We start from the raw sequence: 21831 nt of genomic DNA, 5'->3' as shown, positions 1-21831 counted from the left end.
TTTAAGTTTAAACATATTTCACAACATATTACCTACACAAAAATAAGTAAATTAACTAATGACTAGGGATACACCGATTGCCATTTTTGGGGCCGATTTCTGATTTTTCGAGAAGTTTGACCTGCCGATACCGATTTTAGCCGATTCCAATTTCAATTTTTTAAACCACTTTTCAGCATACAGAAAGATATATTTTTGCATCTTTTCTCTTTATTAGAACATTTTAACATAGAAATACAATCAGTTCACATCCAATATCCAACTAAAAATACAAAACGAATCACTATAAAATAGAAGTATATATAAAAATACAAAAACAATTGTCATGACACATTTGAACATGCTACCATGGAACATAATAACTTAAAGTGTGACTTTTTGAACAGATTACCACTATAAAATAGAACTAAATAATGCTGTGGAATATTCACACACATCTTAAAAGTGCAGTGTTATGGAACCATGTTGTTCACATCCAATATCCAACTAAAAATACAAAAAAAATCACTACCTGTATGTGTAGTTTATTTAAGTTTAAACATATTTCACAACATAGTACCTACACACAAATAAGTAAATGACCTCTCTCTCTCGCTCGCTCTCTCTGTGTGTGTGTCTCTCTCTCGCCCCGTGCCAACAATGCCTCACGCTCTCTGCGCACACAGGTTTAAATGACAAACAAACAAATGCTGAGTGCTGAAAAAAGTTTTGTGCAAGTGATTTAAGATCCTGACTCTTGTCCCAAATACGACAGGCTTCGTTCAGTGTTTGAAACAAATATATAAACATTAATGAAACGTTTACATGCAGAGCGCGCTCACTCACAAAGCAGACAGCAGCACCGCAGCTGCGCGGATGTTGTGTTATTGTAAGATGTTTAACAATACTTTTACACCAACTATAGAGTCTTACAAAAAGACACACTATTGTTTTCACTTAAGTGAAATACTAATTAAGTAATCTGCCAGTGAATCTTTAAACAAACCATGCAATGATCGCATTGAAAAGTAAAATAAATGAAAATCAATAAAAAAGTGGTAGTGCCGTCTCATCTGCCTCATCTGGTGCAGACGGCCTTTTATTATTATTTTTATTGTATTTTATTTATTTCTGTGCACCGCCCCTGCACTGTTCTCTTCATATCCAAACTAGACCGAATCATTTCTCTACGTGTTTTATCTACACATAAAAATAATGATCTTTGTGACGAGGATGGAGTACAGTCGCGATAAAGTACAGGGGATCCGAGTAGATCTGAGTAAAACGTGGTGACAGACTCTGAAGAGCAGAGCGCAATTTTCATCGTTTTCACTTAGGCCTGTCGCGATATTCAATAAATCAATTAATCGCACGATTTCTGGCCGCGATAAATACCATTTGCATGCTTTTTTGTTTTCCCCGTCTCTCTCTCTCTCCCTCTCTCTCTCGGGTCCTAAAGTGTGTGAAATTTGATGTAGTATGCATGCCAGGTGGCTAGGTGGCGCTGTGAAGCACTGCCGTACAACAACACCAGAAGCACACGCATGCGCTGAAACTTCCTTCTACTTCTCTCTAGTAGCGCTGAGTAGCCCACAGTCGGACTCGGCGTTATTGCTGAAATGACTCCTGGATAGGTATCAGAGCAGCTAAGGCGACTTGAATGTGCGACTGATGGATTCTAATCCACATGTTTGTTGTTGTTTGTCTGTACTGCACATGGAACTGAAGTCAGCGTACAGGAGGATAGCCAGCCTGACGACGCTGAAGTTGGCACCACATTCGCCAACTTCATCGTCGTGCCAGCGTGAGCAGCTCCCTTTCGACGCCCTTTAGACGGGAACACGACAGCAGAGCGTTTTTAAGATTTCCTCTCTGGAGGGAGGGTTAATTTTTTTTGCGTTTTTAAGCCCCAAAAACACAGTCGCCGTCTTAACGAAAGGCACATCTGATAAAATATTTTGTCGGTTTCACCCGGGAGCGTTGCAGTGTAAAGCCAGAGTAACGATGAGTGAACCCTCATGTCAGTCACTTGTCAGTCGCATGGTGTGTGGGGAGGCGGGACTCCTGGTGTAGTCTACCACAGCAGAGTGCAGCTAACCCATTTTATTTATTGCTTTTGCAATTATTTAATTTATTGTGTTCTAGTGTTAAATATTCTTTAAAAATAAAAGTTTATTTCTCTTTGAAAAGGTGTACCTGCATTACTATACAATTATCATTGTATTAGATGAAAATTATCTCAGAACAACAATATTATCGATTATCCCAATAATTTCTAAGACAATTCATCGTCCAGCAAAATTTGTTATCGTGACAGGCCTATTTTCACTCTGTGGGTTCAATCTTTGTGTCGAAGACGAAATAGCCCTGCAATTTCGGGAATAACAGATGAGCTGATCTCTTAAGTTAACTGCTCAAAAAGAGATAATGTTCTCTGGTGTGAAGTGAATGTCACGGAGAGGTCATAATCTGCTCTGTATGCAGCCAAGTTTCGCTTTGCGTAAAGAGACTTTCCAGCATTTAATAGGTGCTGTTCCACAGTTTACTCACTGTGTTAACGGCCGCCGAATTATCGGTGCATGGATAAATATTACATATTTATTGACAAGAACAATGGAACTGTAATAATGACATACTTGATAGTGTGACTTGTGTATCAATCGGCACCTGGACAAGCGTGCGCTGCGCCAATTACACGGGGGAGCATGCGCCCTTGTTCCCCGGTATAGAAAGTGGGGGCAAGTTAGTATAATACACTGGGGGAAACCCTGCAGAAAGACGTCATAAGTGTAGACACTTGTCACTCAAACATGTCTGACCAATGGGGAAGCACCCGCCCACTGTCGGATATTTGTGTCAAAATGATTAAAAAAAAAAAAAAAAATGATTTCAAAACTTTTTTCACTTCATTCAAAAAAAAAAAAAAAAAAAACACTTTTCACTAAAATAACATTTTCAATCAAAGAAAATATATTTTTTTATATATATTATTTATATATAAGAAAATATTGAGAAAGTATTTTCAATAAAAGAAAAACAGTGTTCAAATGCAATTGTTTGAGTCAAACACTTTTTTTCTTTGAAAAGGTTTTTTTTGATTGAAGTGAAGGTTTTTTTGATTGAAAATATATATTTTGATTGAAGCAAACTTTTTTTGACTGAATAATAAAGACACAAATCTACCTCCATATGAAAGAAAGTCTCAAATTCCCACTTGGCTTCGAGTTTAAAATGATTTTCCATCGGTGAAGGAGGCAGTGATTAGTCATTTGATTTGTTGTGTGACAGAGGCTGTGTATGACTGGGTGTGTATTTTTGGCATCCACACTATTCATTATAGACCCGTTAGTTTTCTGCACTAGCTCACTATCAGATTATTAATAGAGACCTTCTTTACATATGACGACCCGACAGTTTATTATTGGTCCAGTTCTGCTCAGCTGCTCACCAGGATGCGCATACTATATATGCCTTGAGCATGTGTCTGCTGAAGCCTGTGGGTTTCTTATGAAAGTTTTTCTCTCAGCAGCAGCAGCAGCCTGCCAGGACTTCCTGTGATATAGATGATGTCTGTGTGTCCATACATCCATCTGTTCCATAAAGATCAGGAGAAGATGGTTGACTATTGAAGGGCTATTGGAAGTCACAATTGTCACTTGAGAACAAATTAAAACAAATTATCTCCCATCAGTGTACTTCTTTTCTTAAATAAACAAAGTATAAATTATCATTGCACACCAAATGTTACAAACTAATTATTTTATTGCAAGTAGAATAAAAAAATAAAGCAAAATTAAAATGACACGTTTCAAGGGGATACACATATTTTTTCAAGGTCTTGGCATACTTTATACTTTATTGAGTTGGCTAAAGTAACAAATTACCAGTTTCACTTAAAAGTATGTATTATCCAATGTCGAAGATAGGGATCGACCGATATGGATTTTTCAGGGCCGAAACCGATACCGATTATTAATAACCAAGCGAAACCGATAGCCGATATGTAGAACTGGTATTTATTTGCAGTAAAAATGAACATTATGGTGTCAAAATTTAGAGAAACACACCTGGGATTAAAATTAATACAGTATACTGTTTGTTTACACTGACAAATGGCCTAACTTTTTGTTAGATAACACATAATTAACATAATCACATAATCATTAATGTCTTTGCAGGTATTACACACTGCCCTTCCTGGGGTTGGCTTTGTGAAATACTGCCATACTGTAATTTTCACCCACTTCTTGGATCCACCCATCTGTAATGAGGATTTAGAGAAAGAGAGACAAAAAGAAAGAGCGAGAATTAAAAAAGAGAAAATATATATTCATTTATTAGAGCAAAAGTTAAAAAAAATTTTTTAACTTCCACTACATCATATTCTTATGATAGCCTACATCATGGGTGTCAAACTCTGGCCCGCGGGCCAGATTTGGCCCACCTTGTAATTTTATTTGGCCCTTGAGGCAATATCAAATTAACATTAGAGCTGGCCCGCCGGTATTCAATTTTTTATTTAAATTTAATTTAATATGCCATTGATGTTTTTTCGTTTGTTTTTTGAAAGTTGATTTTGCACTATTAAGTTATATAAGCGTTGCTTGTTCCATATTCAGTGTTAAAGAAAGTCAGTGTAGCAAACTGAGCAATAATTAACATTTTATTCATGCACTTTCTCTTGCTACTTCAAGGCTTGAATGTTTGATTCATTCATTATTGTTATTTTATTTTCAAATTTATTATTAGCCTGTGGAAAAAGTTTATTTTGATATTTACCTCAGAAGGCTGCAAATAGAAAAAAGGCATTCAATTTTTATCTATCCATTATCTACCGCTTATCCTGTATTTAGGGGTGCATTCAATTGTTTTTTTGATATGCCATTGATATTTTTTAATTATTATTATTATTATTTGAAACTCGATTTTGCATGTCACTATAAAGTTATATAAGCCTTGCTTGTTCAATATTCAATGCAAAACTTGTTTGGGTCCCTATTAAAAGGTTAATTTGTTCAACCTTGGCCCGCGGCTTTGTTCAGTTTTAAATTTTGGCCCACTCTGTATTTGAGTTTGACACCCCTTGCCTACATGAATAACATTTAATTAATGATGTCTTATGTTCTCTCAGGTAGGCTACATCTGATTGAGCCTGATTAAGAGCAAACCAATAAAGAGGGTGGCCTGAACCTTTGCTCACTACATTCATGTTATAGATGTAATAGTTATTTATGTCAAATTTTACATAAAACAGCATAATGAGTAAATAAAGACACAACTTTCAGTGCTTAACAGAGTTTTTCACTTATAGTTCCTTATTTATTATTATATTTATTTGCATATTTAGAGAAATTAAGTCATATTCGGAATCTCAGAACATTAAATGTACACTCTTGTGCTTAGAACTGTATGTCATATTACATAAATAAGAATAAGGCACTTGGCAATTGGAAATTAAAACAATAAAGTCTACTTTACACACGTGAGTTGTAGACGATACGGTTAATTTATTGATTTATTGATTGAAAAAAGAGAGCGCTGAGGGAGAGGCGACTGAAAACAAACAAGGACACGTTAGCGTGTGCTGTTAAACTTATAGGCTATAATCACCGCGGGTGTTTATTGATAAACCGGGAGCCGCCCCACGGGGTGAGACACGTAGGAGATTAATTATTTCCACAAAGTTTTGATAACCGTAAGGGTCTCCTATTATTATTGTGCGTCTGGCCCCAGCTCTAAAGCGGTCACGGCAATTATAATGTAGCGGTACACGTGTTTAAGTAGTTTAATCTCCAGAGCCAAAGCGCAGGTTTTCTTATACTAGAGGGTGAGGTTGTGGTATTTTTTAAAACTTCATCCTAGAGTTGCATGCTTTGAAACTTAGACTCTCACTGCCTTACCTTTCTGCTGCTCACCGGAGCAGTCCTCCGCTTCTCCTCCGTGTCTGTGGCGCTGCATGTAGAGGCTTCAGTGTGGACTGATTGGCTACTTGGCGCAAGTGAGTCAGTGACAGCCAATCAGTCCACACTGAAGCCTCTACATGTGAGGGTTGTGGGCGGGACATTGTTACACAACCAAGAGAGTGGTGACTTCAGGCAGAGACGGTGCATCAGAGCCAAAGGAGCGCATTTTAAAATACATTAATTAAATATATCGGTTATCGGTGAAAAAAACGGCTGATGCCGATTATCGCAAAAATGCCAAATATCGGCCGATATTATCGGCCAGATCCATAATTGGTCGATCCCTAGTCGAAGATGGCCAAAATATTACTTTCACCACTATTGTCTTCCTGGATATTCTCTGCCAAACTGAAAGGCCTCTGTTAATGACTGCTGCCCTGGGTCGGTGGTGTGGGTCTGTCAGGGCCCGGGGTGGAGGGGGAGGGGGTTTCTCTCCTCAGTGTTTTCCTTGGCGTGGTTTTTCATGTGTTTGTATAAATTAGTTGTATTGCCACTGTATCTGTGTATGTAAAATATATCATACACACCGAGGCACAAACCTTGTTTATGTGTGGTTTGGATGGAAAAAAAAAGCTATTCTCGTAAGCTTCTTGTAAAAATATATTATCGTCTTAATTAAGATTTTTTAATTAATTAAGTGTGAATTAGAGGTTGAATCTTATCACTATGTACTTTGGATGATATGGCTTATAAATATAAATAAATAATATCTGGATATTTTTAGGTAGGGCTGGGCGGTATACCGGTTCACACCGAATACCGTTTTTTTTTCTCGTTATGATATGAATTATTAATATACCGCCATACCGGTGTGTTTGATTACACAACATCCGTGGCGCTGCTGTCTGCTTTGCGAGTGGACATGCTCTGCATGTAAACGTTTCATTAATGTTTATATTATTATATTATTATATTATATATATATATATATATATATATGTTTATTTATATATTTGTTTCAATCACTGAACGAAGTCTGTCATATTTGGGACAAGAGTCGGGACCTTAAATCACTTGCACAAAACTTTTGATCAGCACTCAACATTTGTTCGTTTGTCATTTAAACCAGTGTGAGGAGAGAGAGAGAGAGAGAGAGAAGAGAGAGAGGCGGGCAAGAGAGAGAGAGTGAGCGAGTGAGGTCTGCGGTCATTCACTTATTTTTGTGTAGGACACATGTTGTGAAATATGTTTAAACTTAAATAAACTACATATACAGGTAGTTATGTCTCGTTGTATTAGTTTGTCCTGTTATTGACGTCATGCTGTCATCACCTGACAGTCTGGCTGATGCAACACACCCCAGATGCGCGATGCAGATACTGTGAGGACAAAATACAACAAACATGAACTGATTCTCTGTGAAAACATTTATATGCATTTTCTATGTGCTTTATAATTTAACATCCTGTAACTCTTCATTTCTCAGCCTGTACACAGAGCCTATAGCCTACTATTAGCCAATGAGAAAATAAACAGGGCTTCCTAACCTGGTATTCCACATATAAATCTATGTGACGACACTGCAGGTGTTTTATGAGGCTGGAGGTGTTCCCTCCTTTGGCTCCTATAGCTTGGTGGCAGCGCCTGCACAGTGGACGGCAGTCGTCTATTTCTTTACCGTCTGTGCCTTGTTTAAAGCCAAAGTAGTTCCAAATGTGACTTTTGGAGTTAAGTTTTTAGAGCAAAGTTAGCAGAGCCACTGAAGCCGCCACAGCAGACTTGCCGCTCGCGCCTGGTACTTCTGCCATGGTGAGTGTGTTGTCTCGTGTTTGTGACTAAACCGTCACGTCTGGACGAGACACAACTTTAGCTTGTTGTTTGTTTTGAAGTGAATTTATATCGAAGCGGAGCTGTTTTTATGGAGTTCGTTCTTGCTGGCAGAAACACACAAACAGCCAATCAGCTAACAGATGGGCGGAGCCAGCGTGCGGAAACAGCCTATCATATCCCCGGACGTCACCAGTTACAGGCAAACAGCCAATCATTTAGCAGCTGTGTAGTTCGCTTGCAGTAGTTGTAATGTGGGTTTGTTTACAAAGGAGTAGCATGCAGTGAGAAGTCGGGAGGCCGGCAGGAGAGTAGACGCGGCTGCTATGTCGCGGAAATTGGCACCGGTATAGCCGTCGTGTAGAATTTCTAGTATTGTAGGAACTGTTACGATTTGGCATGATTTATGATACATCTTTTTTTTATACTCCTTATTAAGTGTTTTAGAGTATGAAAAAATAAATATAATATTACATGATAATAATAACTGTAACACGGTCGATAAAAATTATTTGCTGGGCACTATACAGCTTTAAAGTAGTGCATGGCACGTTTCCGTGGCGACTAACCAGGAAAAGACGCCAGTGACGTCATGTTTATGTGATTCCCGATTGTTAAAAGGAGTATCTAAAGTAATGCTAAACATTAAAAACTGAGGCAGATGCACATCCAATACACATACGCAGTACACAGGTAAGTTGGTTATTTGTATCGCTGCTCTCTTAGTTTAATAAACAGACCGCTCTAGTTCCACTGTAGGCGACTGTAGCTAACACAGCTAACGGTACCTAATCCCCAAATTCACCCTAATCCCCATATCGCATGTTTTTGGACTGTGGGAGGAAGCCGGAGAACCCGGAGAAAACCCATGCACACGGGGAGAACATGCAAACTCCTTGCAGAATCCAATCCAATCCACTTTATTTATAAAGCACGAGTTTAAACAAACAAACTGTTACCAAAGTGCTGCACAATAGGTTAAACTGAGATAAAAATAAAAACAGAAATAAAATAGAAAGATAAAATCGAAAATGTGACACAACAAAACAAATACAGTTACATAAAAACACATAAAACACATAAAATCAACGCTCTACGTAGTGTTAAGGTAGGCTGCAGGAGCTCAGTGAGGTAAGGTGGGGCAAGTCCATTCAGGACTTTAAAAGCAAATAAAAGAATTTTAAAATGAAAGGCCCTTGTTCCGAAGTGTTAAACGGGGCACGAACCCAGGAACCCGGGTCTTCTACTACACCAACCATGGGCAGAGGAGGGATAGTATATATGGTAAAAGGATGCCAGGGTTGGAACTGCCGGGCAGGAGGTCTAGAGGAAGACCAAAGAGAAGATTTATAGATGATTTATAGTGAAAGAGGAGATGAAGTTAGTTGGCGTGAGAGAGGAGGATACAGAGAACAAGGTTAGATGGAGGAGGTTGACTCACTGTGGCGACCCCTGAAGGTAGCAGCCGAAAGGAAAAGAAGAAGATAAGGTTATAGGAGTATAGTAACCTTTCATTTATTTTATCTGTTGCTTATTTATACTGACGAAAACAGTGTTTATTATATGTTAGAGATTTTTAAAGAATTGTTAATGTTTATATTTAACCTTGGTGTCATATGTTGTCTTTTGCAGTATGCCTGGGTACAGATATGAAGCTGGCCCTGCCCTCCAGCCTGGAAAACCACTACGAGACACTGAGGCTGCTGTACACTGGCTGCCAGGTTGTCCATGGCAACCTGGAAATTACACACCTTCATGGAAACCCAGATCTCTCCTTCCTACAGGTATGTTAGTGCTGCTGTACTACATGACAGGAAGTTGGTTGTTGTATTTTAGCATGGGCCTTTATAATGGCAGCCATTTTGATAAGAGGGTTTGAGCTTGAAGCGCGCTAGTCGATGTGCGCCAACCTTGACACTTGCGCCCTGAGCTCGTCTCGCGTTCATTCACTGTTTGCTGACATGCCTTTGCAGACATGTCCAGGATAGGTTACTGGTCTAACATATCAAGTTCCATGCAGATCGGTCAATGTTTCGTTAAAGTTACATTTTACTTCCTTTTTTGGCGGTTCCACTTCCTGTCAGGAGGTCTTGTTTGGCTGACATGGTCAGGCAGGTCTGGGGTCTTACATATCACGTATTAGGAGGATACAACAATCCCTGTTATAGCAGCATAAATAATTGTGAAATGTAATGTTATCTCCAGCAACCAGGGGGCGCTGTTTTTGTAAGTCGAATATTTTTTGTTTGTGGTGCGCACGTTTGTTGATTTGTCGTCAAAAAAGTCCCATCCCTAGTTCTTGCACAGTCGTGCTTGAACCCTAATAATAATAAAATAATGGCTGTGTTCCATTTAGCTTCTTCAATTCTGGCCAGGCATGCTAGCTCACTGTCACAATATCCTGACACAACTGAACAGAGCTATTGTTATTGATTAGTAACAATATGTCCCATAAGCTGTGTATCATCATGGTAGTGTTCGGTTTAGTACAATACGGTTACGGTTACAATATGGCGTCAGTGCAATACATAGCATGAGGTTTTACTGGTGTGACAAAAGGAATTAGACACAACAGACAACAATCTAATCTAGCTCCACTCGTACTGTACCGTACCGTTTTACTCTGGTACCCCACAGCAAAGGTGCCAAAGAATGGAAAGTTTGGGGCTGGTTATTTTGGTACTATTCCTATTTGTAGTCAGAACTCAGATTTTCTGAGATCAGGGGGATTTCTTCATCTTGGAAACTCAGAGCAACCGCCCATACTCCGTAGTTAGGATTCTAAAATGGCTGCTCCATTCACGGAACAGGTTTAATATTTATCAATGGACATGCTACACTGATTGTGGACAGAGTTAAGTACAAGTTAACACATTCCTGGATGCATCTCCTGTGATCACGTGAGCTCACATCTGGCTTTCATCACCTTTTATTCAAATACACACTCATGTCATGACTGTCCTGAAGGAAAAGAGTAAATAGTTTTTTAAGTAGAGCAACATGATATTGGGGAATCATGCGATGAGCGTTAATGTTGCTCAATATTGCGATGATGATATCACTTGTGATTATTTGAGACATGCAAATAAAAGCTTTTCATGTTAGGCTACAGTCAGTCCTCCTGTCACATCCATGTCAAAGACATCAGCAGTGTGACAGCATTTTTCAAAAGTAGATGACGGTAAAAAAGTGGAATGCAAACTTTGCAAGCAACAGTTTGCTTTTCACAGCTCTACTACAAACATGGCATATCGTTTAAAAGCGGTAAGCTAAGGTTGCTCCGTCCGTTTTGAGTAAATGAACATATCAGAATCGGCATATTTCAATGTTTTAGTCTAATAATCATTGAATCGTTTTTAACTGCAGGCGTGCCTGCCCACAACAGCGGCAGCGTCCCGTGGTCTATTTATGTCTCAGCTGCTAAGCTGAGCTCCTATGTTCAGTCTCGCTCTGTGTGAGGACATGCACAGAGCCAAATAATGAAAATATTGCTCAGCAGTTATTGTGCTGATATTACTAGTTGACACAGTACATTATTTCCGGATATCACGGGCTATGGTATTGCGCAGATGCACATAATGCAAAACGCTGTCAGAGCCAGAGCCAGTCGGACTCACAGGCACACTGCGGCTCTTTTCATTTGAAAAAAGCTGCACCTGCAAAGCACAACCCCCCGATTAGTCGATTTTTAGTCAAAATTTCAGGGCTTTAGTTGTCCAAGAGATTCTTTGGTTGATTTCAGCCCTAGTCCTACAATTACCAGTGAAATGTCTTAAATCTCAATATTTAACAGAGCAGTCTGGCTTATTTAGCAACAGCAATGATGATCTTGATTGCGACTGGAGAGCAACATAACAAACCCTGCCACTATATATGTCATGGAGGAAGGACTGAACAAATCTTTTTAATTAACTGACCCTAATGATTCAGTTACAGTGAAAACAACTGAAGTCACTCGTCACTTGTGTGTGTGTCATGTGTAAAACAAAGTCACGGCAGTTTCATGCAGCTGTGTTGTGATGACCCTGCCCACGTTGAGTAAGTACTATTTTGTATTGGAAAACCAACCTGAGTTGAGGCGAGGCATGCTGGGACCATAGGTGGAAAAGGGGCTTTTGACTTTTTCAAGTTAAAGAATTGATTTGAAAATTTAGTATATTCAGTCCACTTCTTTGTGTTGCTACTTCCGTTCATTCTTTCTTTCTTTTTTCTCCAGGAGATTGTGGAGGTGCAGGGTTATGTGTTTGTATCTCACGTGTCGGTTAGTGTGGTGCCTCTGGACAACCTCCGCATCATCCGAGGCAGCCAGCTCTACAACTCCAGCTATGCACTGGCCGTGATGAACAACAATCTGAACGGAGAGGGGCTCAGGACATTGCGGCTTCGTAGCCTCACAGGTGAGATGATCTCTAAACTGGTTTGTGACTGGTTTCAGTTTATTGATTTTTTGTGTTGAGTTTATTTTGCTTTAAAGCTTGACAAAAAAAGGAAATCAAAGAGTTTGTAAAAGGTGACCTGACATCCACAATACTATGCCTCAGTTATAAATGCTGTCTACACTTCTCTGGAACTTTGAAGTACATAAAACAGAGAAATGTGGAAATACTGTTTCTGCAGCAGGAATAGAGATGTTTGGAATTGATAGCCCGGTTACTAAGGGTGGGATTTGATTTAAGTTTTTAGTCGGTACCTCACTATTTGGTGTAATATATTTAATCATATTTAACACGTACACTTTGAAGGAATTGTGCAAGTACATCTAAGATGTAGACGTTTGCATTTTGTGTTTTGCACTCAATTTCATTGTATTTCTAGTTTTATTCTATTCTATTTTATTTACAGGGTCCTCATTAAATCAATTGTACAACCCCTGGCAAAACTGATGGAATCACCAGTTTTGGAGGATGTTCATTCAGTTGTTTAATTTTGTAGAGAAAAAGCAGATCACAGACATGACACAAAACCTAAGTCATTTCAAATGACAACTTTCTGGCTTTAAGAAACACTAAAAGAAATTAAGAAAAAAAATGGTGGTAGTCAGTAACGGTTACTTTTTTAGACCAAGCAGAGAGGAAAAAAATGGAATCACTCAATTCTGACGAAAAAATGATGGAATCACCCTGTAAATTTTCTTTCCCCAGTGCCTTTACCTGACATGCAGCCCCATATCATCAATGACTGTGGAAATCTGCATGTTTTCTTCAGACAGTTGCAGATTAGATCTGCACGTTAAAAAAGGAGTGATCACACCTCAGAGAGCTGTTGCACCAAATGGATTGACATGAATCATGGCTCCAACACGAGATATGTCAATTGAAAAAAAGGAGAGGATTATCAAACTCCTTAAAGAGGCTAAATCATCACGCAATGTTGCAAAAGATGTTGGTTGTTCACAGTTAGCTGTGTCTAAAATCTGGAACAAGTACAGACAACATGGGAAGGTTGTTAAAGGCATACTGGTAGACCAAGGAAGACAGAAAAGCGTCAAGACAGAAAACTTGGGGCAATATTGAAAACAGAAAATGCACAGCAAAACAAATTAGGAACAAATGGGAGGAAACTGGAATCAACGTCTGTGACCGAACTGTAAGAAATTGGGATTTACATACAGACAAGCTAAACGAAGGCCATCATTAACACCTAAACAGAAAAAAACAAGGTTACAATGGGCTCAGGAAAACCAATCATGGACTGTGGATGGTTGTATAAAAACCATATTATGTGATGAATCGTGAATCTGCATTGGGCAAGGTGATGATGCTGGAACTTTAGTTTGATGCCGTTCCAATGAGATTTATGAAGACAACTGTCTGAAGAAAACATGCAGATTTCCACAGTCATTGATGATATGGGGCTGCATGTCAGGTAAAGGCACTGGGGAGATGGCTGTCATTACATCTTCAATAAAAGCACACGTTTTGGACACTTTTCTTATCCCATCAATTGAAAGGATGTTTGGGGATGATGAAATCATTATTCAAGATGATAATGCATCTTGCAATTTTGCGCCCTGTGATATTCAACCAGTTTATTGGTTAATGCGTATTGTTTGTAATGATGATGTGACGCATGTTGGTAAAGCGCTTTTCATAATTTATTTATACATTTATGGCTTTTTCATAATGGATAATTCATATTTGTATAAGAGAGAAATGTGATGCATCAGAAAATAGAAGACTTTTCCCCCATTTCTACCTGTTGCCCACACTCTCTAATACCTCTTTTACACCTAAATCAGAAGAGAGTACAGAGTATCATGATAAAAGGCAATCAGTACATTTGTATTGAAATCATATTTCATGTCAGCAAATTGTAAATACTGGCTAGTTTTCCAACCATTTATTTTGAATTCCCACATGGGGACAGTGTTGTGCACGTTCATTGAACATGTTCACTTTTTTGTGAACTTTGAACTGAACACAACACATCTGTAAATAAAGAACTTGAACGTGAATTAGTTTAGATTGTGTGAAATGTTGAGGTCCAATTAAACATTATTAGTTTTCTCCTGATGAGTCGAGTGACACGACCTGCTCGCACTTTAGAAACAGCATGTCGTCGTCACTCACTGCCCACGGGCGCAACTCCAACACTACACAGCTTCACACCACGTTACCCGTGCATTGCACACACAAGCCATAACAATGAGCATAGCAATGCTGGACTCCCATTGAGGTAAGGGACTGCAGCTGATTCGTGTATGGGAATTACAGCATCCAAGATGGTGTTTCTGTCAGGACACAAGGAGGAGAGCAGACAGAATCTCTTCTGTGCAGTGAGGCTTTATTTTGACACACATACAATAAACAATATAATAAACAATATTATTTCTGGCTTAAGAATTTCTTGAAGGTATTCACATGAACAGTAGACATACATGTAGACACTACATGGGGAGTCTGGACTTCTCTCCAGGCATTCCAGGACCTGCTGATTTATAATGATTGTATTTTAAAATTCATGTTTTTTATTATGACTTAATGTCATAATGAAAAACATGAATCTCACAATATTGTGAGTTGCATTTATTTTGGTTAATAATGGTGTCTCCTTATCATCCCATGCCTACCTTGGAGACCACAGACAAAGTTACCTTACAATTTAATTACAATAATGTATAGGAAGAGGAAAAATCATTTAATCATTTAATGATTAAAGCACTGGTGGCCCTTGCAGCTTGAGTTTCACCTTGTTGTTGATGTAATGAAATTACATTAAACTGTGTGGATGCAGATTACTTCTAAAAGTCCTCTTATTTCTTTTTTTCTCTCGTTAAAACCAAAATGCCAACGTTGGTTATCTTCTATGTCGTGTGACTCTTGCAGAGATCCTCTCGGGTGGCGTGTACATTTGGGGAAACCCGCAGCTGTGCTTCCCTGACCCTCAGAACATCAGTTGGAGGGACACGTTGAATGAGAAGAACGTACATGCCAGGCAGTACCGTCTGCAGCCTCGGGCGTCTAAATGTGAGCAGTAAAATGGGACTAAATGAAATATTCAACTGAAAGTAACAAAACCAAAAATGTATCGAGATTTGATTTTATTGCATCTTGTGAAAGAGTCCAAACTGTGGAATTTTTTTTTTTTTTTTTTTTATAAATCATCTTAATCTCAATCATTGATATCATCTGATTTATATTGCCTTATTGAATTTGCTCTCCCCTGATGTGGTGTTGTTGGGTTTCTCCTGATCCAGGTCCATCTTGTTCCCCTGCATGTGGGAAAAGCTGCTGGGGAGAAACTGTACATGACTGCCAAAGCTGTGAGTGTAGATCATATGCACCATGTGCCTGTCGTGCTGTATTGTTTTTAGCTGAAGTCCAGAGACACTGTCGTTCTTTTTTCCTTCATAGTGACACGCATTAAATGTGCATCCGGCTGTCAGAGGTGCAAAGGTCCACTGCCCAATGACTGCTGCCACATGCAGTGTGCTGCTGGATGCACGGGACCCAAAGATTCGGACTGTCTGGTATGCGACTATCACACATACATATGAACATATCTCACACACCCACTAGGGCTGTAATCAACCAAAGAAACTCTTGGTCGACTAAAGCCCTGAAAGTTAGACTAAAAATCTACTAATCGGGGGGGTGTGGGGTGGGGGGCAGGGGTATGGTGCTTTGCGAGTGCGGCTCTTAATTTGAAAAGACCCGCTGCCACGGCTGCAGTTCAACAGAGTCTGACGGCTCTGACAAAGTTTTGCATTACGTTCATCTGCGCAACACCATAGCCCGTGATATCAGAAAATAATGTACTATGTCAACTAGTAATATCAGCACAATAACTGTTGAGGAATACAGAGCCAGACTGAGGAGCGCAGCTTCACAGCTGAGACACAAATAGTACGCGGGACGCTGTTGCGAGCAGGTGCGCCTGCAGTTATAAAACCAATCAACGATTATTAGACTAAAACATTGAAATATGCTAATAATTCTGATATGTTCATACTCAAAATGGACGGAGCAACCTTAGCTTAGCGTTTTTAAATGATATGCCATGTTTGTAGTAGAGCAGTGAAAAGCAAACTGTTGTTTGCAAAGTTTGCATTCCTCTTTTTTACCGTCATCTACTTTTGAAAAATGCTGCCACACTGCTGATGTCTTTGACATGGATGTGACAGGAGGACTGACTGTAGCCTAACATGAACATTTTAAAATTCACGTCTAATTAATGGCAACGCTAACCTGTCTGTCGCTCATGAGCCACGGAGCGACAACAACCCACTGGGCTGGACTAAACCAAAATAGTGGAAAACAAGGGGGGTGTTCTCTGAAGACAGGCTGTTACCTTTGAAACACGGGTGCTCTAAAACACCCCTATTAGCACTTGGTATTTTCACAATTTTGGTCGAGCCAGAGTGTCGACCAATTTGTCGACCAGTCGACTTTGACTTTACAGCCCTAACACCCACACACACAGTCCTTTGTCATTTTTGTTTTTGTTCCACATTTCTCCAGGCGTGCCATCACTTCAATGACAGTGGCGTTTGCAAAGACAACTGTCCTCCACCAACCATCTATGACACAATGACATTTCAGACCAAACCCAACCCAAACAGGAAGTTTAACTTTGGAGCCACGTGTGTCAAGACGTGTCCTTGTGAGAATTTATTTCAGATAAAAAATATAAAATCATTAATTTATTTGCTTTCCTTGCCACATTGTCCACACGTTTAATGTTTGTCCTTCTGCATTTAAAAAGACCATTGAACATTTTGTTTTTCTGTCTGTAGATAACTACCTGGCTATAGATATGGCCTGTACTTTGAATTGTCCTGTAGCCAACCAGGAAGTTGTCATCAGCCATCCTGATGGAAGTGAGACACAGAAATGTGAAAAATGTGATAACTGTCACAAAGGTAGGACTCGTGTGTTTTTGTCTAACAAAAGAAAAGCAGCATATCATACATGTACTAGTGTTGTAAAGTGTACTTTTTTTTGTTTGTTTTTTTGTTTTTAAACTGTATCTCATTAACCTCTTCTTGCCTGACCCTCTTTTTGGAGTCCCTGCTCGAAAATGACATGCCAAAACTAAATAGAGTAAATCTCTGCAGTTACAAGCTCTATGTGAATTATCTTGATATCAAACTACAGATAACACTTGTGAGATTCCACCAGAGGTGTACGTTTCACTGTAGATGCAACTGTGTCAGAGTAAATGTTTTTCTCTCGCCTAAATTTTTTTTGCATTTTTAAGCAAATATCACCTTTAAAATATGCAGTAGGAGCTTAAAAACACATGGAGTCATGTAACAACATGTGGACATGAGCTGTGCAAAGTCTGATGCTGCTGAAATGAAGCATAGTGAATTACTGATGTTTTATTAAAGAGATGTCTGGGCGTTCTCTCTTTTGGCACAGCTTGGCATCATCTGTGCCATTTGAGATTTCTTAGGTTCCAAATTATTAAAAACCCGTTTAATTTTATTTATATGTCACAACAGGTCTAAAAAGAACTTGTTTAAAAAAAAAAGTATGATAACTCGCTCTAAATCGATGCTTCCTGTGCTGTGCGTAATAACAACTCTGTGAGTCTGCAGCGTCTTCAGTTACTCAACGCCATAGCTCTGGCTTACCTTGGTCAATTAGGGTGATTGACAGCTCGTTTTAAACCTCTAAACCGGTAGAATCAGACCCCGGTCTCCAAATGTGTGTGAATCACTTCATTGGCGAGTCATTCGCCAATGATTCGCCTTTCTCTAATCAGAACGATCTAATGTCGCTCCGTAATGATCAATCAGACCGGGATTTGTTCCCAAAGCATGCTGGAAAGTGTAGTTCTTCATTAGAAGCGGTTTTGTTCCGGTAGAAATAGCTTGTTTTGATAAACAGCAAAGGTAAGGCAACATTTCTGCTTGTATTTCTTGAAAGTCAGTTGTTGTTTTGCTCTTATTTTGGGGCTGGATCCGTGAATCTTGGTCGTAGAGTGATACAAATGGTACCGCTGGAATCTGTAGATTCTCCGCTGTCCAGCTGACACAGATTTTTTTTGTTTACATAATCACGCTGACGCTCCGGTGCCGTTTTTCACTGTGTGTGCGGTGACGGTTTTTTTCCGCTCCTGCTGTTTGATCCATTGGTGTTTTAACTGTTTTTCGTGAACATAAGAATGGTTTACATGAGCTTTTAGCTGAGTTTCTGACCTTTCTGTGGGTATGCAGCATGTCTGTGTTTGTTAAAGTAAGATGGGGTTTTATGACGCTTTTGTAGCTGCGTCTGACGCTGCGTGAAGAAGAGGTTAACTGGGATTTGCACACTTATCAATGTAAATAATTGATGCATAGAAAAAAGATGAACATTTTGACTTTAGCTCTAGACTTGCGTGAAGTCTAGATTTGATTTAGTGGATTTAACCGAATAGAAGAGTGGATCTCATTGTAGTGTGAGGTCTGCTGTCAATCGCACCATAGACACCTCCAACAGCATGCCCTCTAAAGGGAGAACAAGGTTATCAGAATGAACTGAATTAGACCTGAAACTAGTGATTGAGACCTTACATTTCTCAGGAATATTGTAAGTCAAATAAAATAAGTTTTTTTTTGTTTTGTTTGTTTTTTACTCAGTAGGCTACAACTGTAAAATGTTAACTAATTCAAAATATTATTAGATGTAAGCAGTAAATACAGAAATCAGGGATGTTAAGTTATGCACAAATTTGCTCATGTCATGAAAGTTGTTCGCCATAAAAAAAAGTTTGGGAAATGCTGATTTAATGCTGTATATAATGTTATATTTCACTATATGCTGATGATATCCTCATTAATATCAGTCATCTACTCTTATTTGGAGCATTTTTTGTGGATTCGATTATTGTCTGGATTAATGATTAATTGTTGAAAATCTGTCATTCTGGTTTGTATTATAGTGTGTTATGGTCTGGGTATGGATAACCTTGGCATCATGGACAACCACAGCATTACTATGGTAACTTCTTCGAATGTGGAACAGTTCAACAAGTGTAAGAAGATTTTCGGTAGTCTGGCCTTCCTCCCACAGAGCTTTGCAAGGTAAGAGATACATTATCCCAAATCTCATGTTATATTTTGTCTCAATAAAATAAATGTTCTTCCCAAACCAAGCACTTGACATTAATGCACTTAAATACACTTCAAAACATGACATGGAACCTTAATTAAAGATTAAATCTGATTGTTATGTTTTATGTGATCTTACAGGGACCTTGTGAGTAACACATCCAGTCTAACTCTGGAGCAGTTGAACTCCTTCAAAAATCTGGAGGAGGTTACAGGTTTGTAAAGAAAAGCTGGAATTTTATTGATCTCCCACAGGAAGAATTCAATTACACAGTATCAATAAAGGGATGAGTAAAAAAAGAAGTAAAATGTAGGATGAATAAGATTAAATTACAATAGAAATACAAAGGTGACAATGTGGGCATTTGAATGCAATATGTGCAGAAACAACATAACAACATATTTTCTATCTTTTTTGTGATTTGATTGTTCAGGTTATTTGTACATTGATGCCTGGCCTGAAGAGTTGACTGACCTCAGTGTGTTTGAGAACCTGAAGGTGATTCGAGGCAGGTCACTCTACAAGTAAGACATTAGCTGCCTGCTTCACCTGATTATCATGATGTTGACCCAACAGTATTAACATGTGTGCTGCAATATTCATTATCCTTTACTGGTTATCCTTTGAGGAGGTCAGTGCCAGCTCACACTGGGTTAGAGACAGAGAGAGAGTGAGTCCATCCTGGCCAAAAAATGTCATGCTTTTCATTTAAGCACAAAAGTTAACGGATTAGAGCAGCCCACTACTGCCAGCGAGTAGAACATTATTATACTATAAATAAAATATTGTGACGGTCTTAACACCTACTCTGGCAGTACTAGTACTTAAAGAATAGCAGTATTATTTAAAAAAAAAAAAAAAAAAAGTGCTTCCCTCTGATGACGTCAAATGAAGCGTTTTGCATCATTTGACGTCATCGGTGGCCAAACGTCAATTCAAGATTTGAACTACAACACTAGTTCTGCACTTTTTAGACGCACCCATAGGGGGACGAGACTTCATTCACAGAATTGAAAACAAGGTGTCCGCCATCTTTGATAAAAGTAACAAACTGCTCTGGCTCTTTAATTTGGTCTTGTAAACTGAGAAGACAATGACAGAATGTAGTTTTTAAACTGATATTGCTGCGTGGGAAAATACCTGCTTTTTGGCGGTGCCCGCGGCCGGAACCGGGTACCTGGAGAACTTTTTTGTGGGCACACTGGGCTACACTCGGCTGCCGCATCGGAGCAGGGCTGCACACACTTCGGCCTGGCACTGGCCGGGTCAGGAAAAACTCGGCGGGAGCGAGCGCTCGCTCTGCTGCGGCTTGCGGGCGCCGGCCTGGTGTATGAAGGAAATTGGATATGGCCATCTGAGTATAAAGTGAGTATTTGTTTTATATTTATTTTTACCACCACATTTGTCCTTAACGCCAGCTGAGCTAACGTTAGCATTTTTACAGTTCATTTACACCTATGCTACTGTGAGAAGAGATACTTTGATTCGCTAATGTTGTGCTCATTGTTTTACAGACAGTAATATCACCGAGCAGCTTACCGTCACATTATGGAGTGGATCTAGAGAGACTGGGGAAAGACGATTGTCTTGTTTTACCTGCCTGTGTTGTTCAGGATATCAGAAGAAGATCCTCATCTACAGTACTGTATCTATGAAGACTGTTGATGCTCACCATGAGCTATAAAAAGTCAGATTTTTCTTTTTATGATTATTGATATTAAACATTTAAATTCATATATGTTGTGGTTTATTTTCTAGCCCTTAGAGTTAGAATATTATTTGATGAAAAGTGATTTAATTTGGAGAAAATGGTTGATAAACACTTCAGAATTAGAGCTACTTGTGTAACGGCATCATTTTTGTTGTGTAAATCTAACTTGTCTAATATAGTAATCTAACAAAATCAGTAACTATTCAGTGGAAAAAATAACTTTATGATTCACAAACGAAAATGTTTTACAATCATATTCAAGGGTACAAATTAAAATAAACAAGGAGCCAAATTTAAAAGCATGTCTAACACAATATGTTTCTAAACAATATTTCTCCAAGACTTGATTAAACCATGCTTCTCCTGTAAAGGACAAGGAATACAATTACACATAAAATATGAACGAAGATTATTCTGATGTCGTCTATGCTATGAATAACATTAGATAAAAATGACAGCATTGTCCGTGACTTCTTGAACAAACATGAATATCAATAAAACATTTGAATAACACTGACATTATTCTCCAGCGAAAGCAAGGTGACTTTACTTTTTCTAACAGTTTACCTGTATATAATTGTCTATCAAACATTACTTTGACCAAATATATCACATGGTACTATGAGCAGAAATGGAGGAGTATTAGCGTCAGTCTTACCTCTCAGTGACGTCTTCCTGATGGAAATGAACCACGAACCCTAACCCTAACCCTAGAACAGCATGGAAAAGTGTGAAACGTAATGTTATCTCCAGCAACCAGGGGGTGCTTTTGAAATTGAATATTTTCATATAGACTTCTTCAAGGCTGGAGTTTCATCAATCCAAGGAAGTTTGGTTCAGATCGGAACAGGATTCGCAAAGTTATAACGCAGCT

The 21831-nt window shown here is 38.9% G+C and overlaps 1 protein-coding gene across 1 annotated transcript in view; it reads left to right on the top strand.

Annotated features, from left to right (window-relative positions):
- The window catches only part of erbb2 (erb-b2 receptor tyrosine kinase 2), an 82267-nt gene that overhangs the window by 27970 nt on the left and 32466 nt on the right, over positions 1-21831 (top strand). Inside the window, exons 2-11 of the mRNA XM_083904383.1 lie at positions 9342-9493; positions 11926-12106; positions 15035-15175; positions 15406-15471; positions 15563-15678; positions 16670-16811; positions 16945-17070; positions 19077-19218; positions 19387-19460; positions 19680-19770. Of these exons, the coding sequence (XP_083760509.1) occupies positions 9342-9493; positions 11926-12106; positions 15035-15175; positions 15406-15471; positions 15563-15678; positions 16670-16811; positions 16945-17070; positions 19077-19218; positions 19387-19460; positions 19680-19770 (1231 nt within the window). The remainder of the gene's footprint in view (positions 1-9341; positions 9494-11925; positions 12107-15034; positions 15176-15405; positions 15472-15562; positions 15679-16669; positions 16812-16944; positions 17071-19076; positions 19219-19386; positions 19461-19679; positions 19771-21831) is intronic.

This window comes from Microchirus variegatus (genome assembly GCF_963457635.1).
Source record: "Microchirus variegatus genome assembly, chromosome: 17".
Lineage (NCBI taxonomy): Eukaryota > Metazoa > Chordata > Actinopteri > Pleuronectiformes > Soleidae > Microchirus > Microchirus variegatus.
This window is presented reverse-complemented; position numbering and strand designations above follow the sequence as displayed.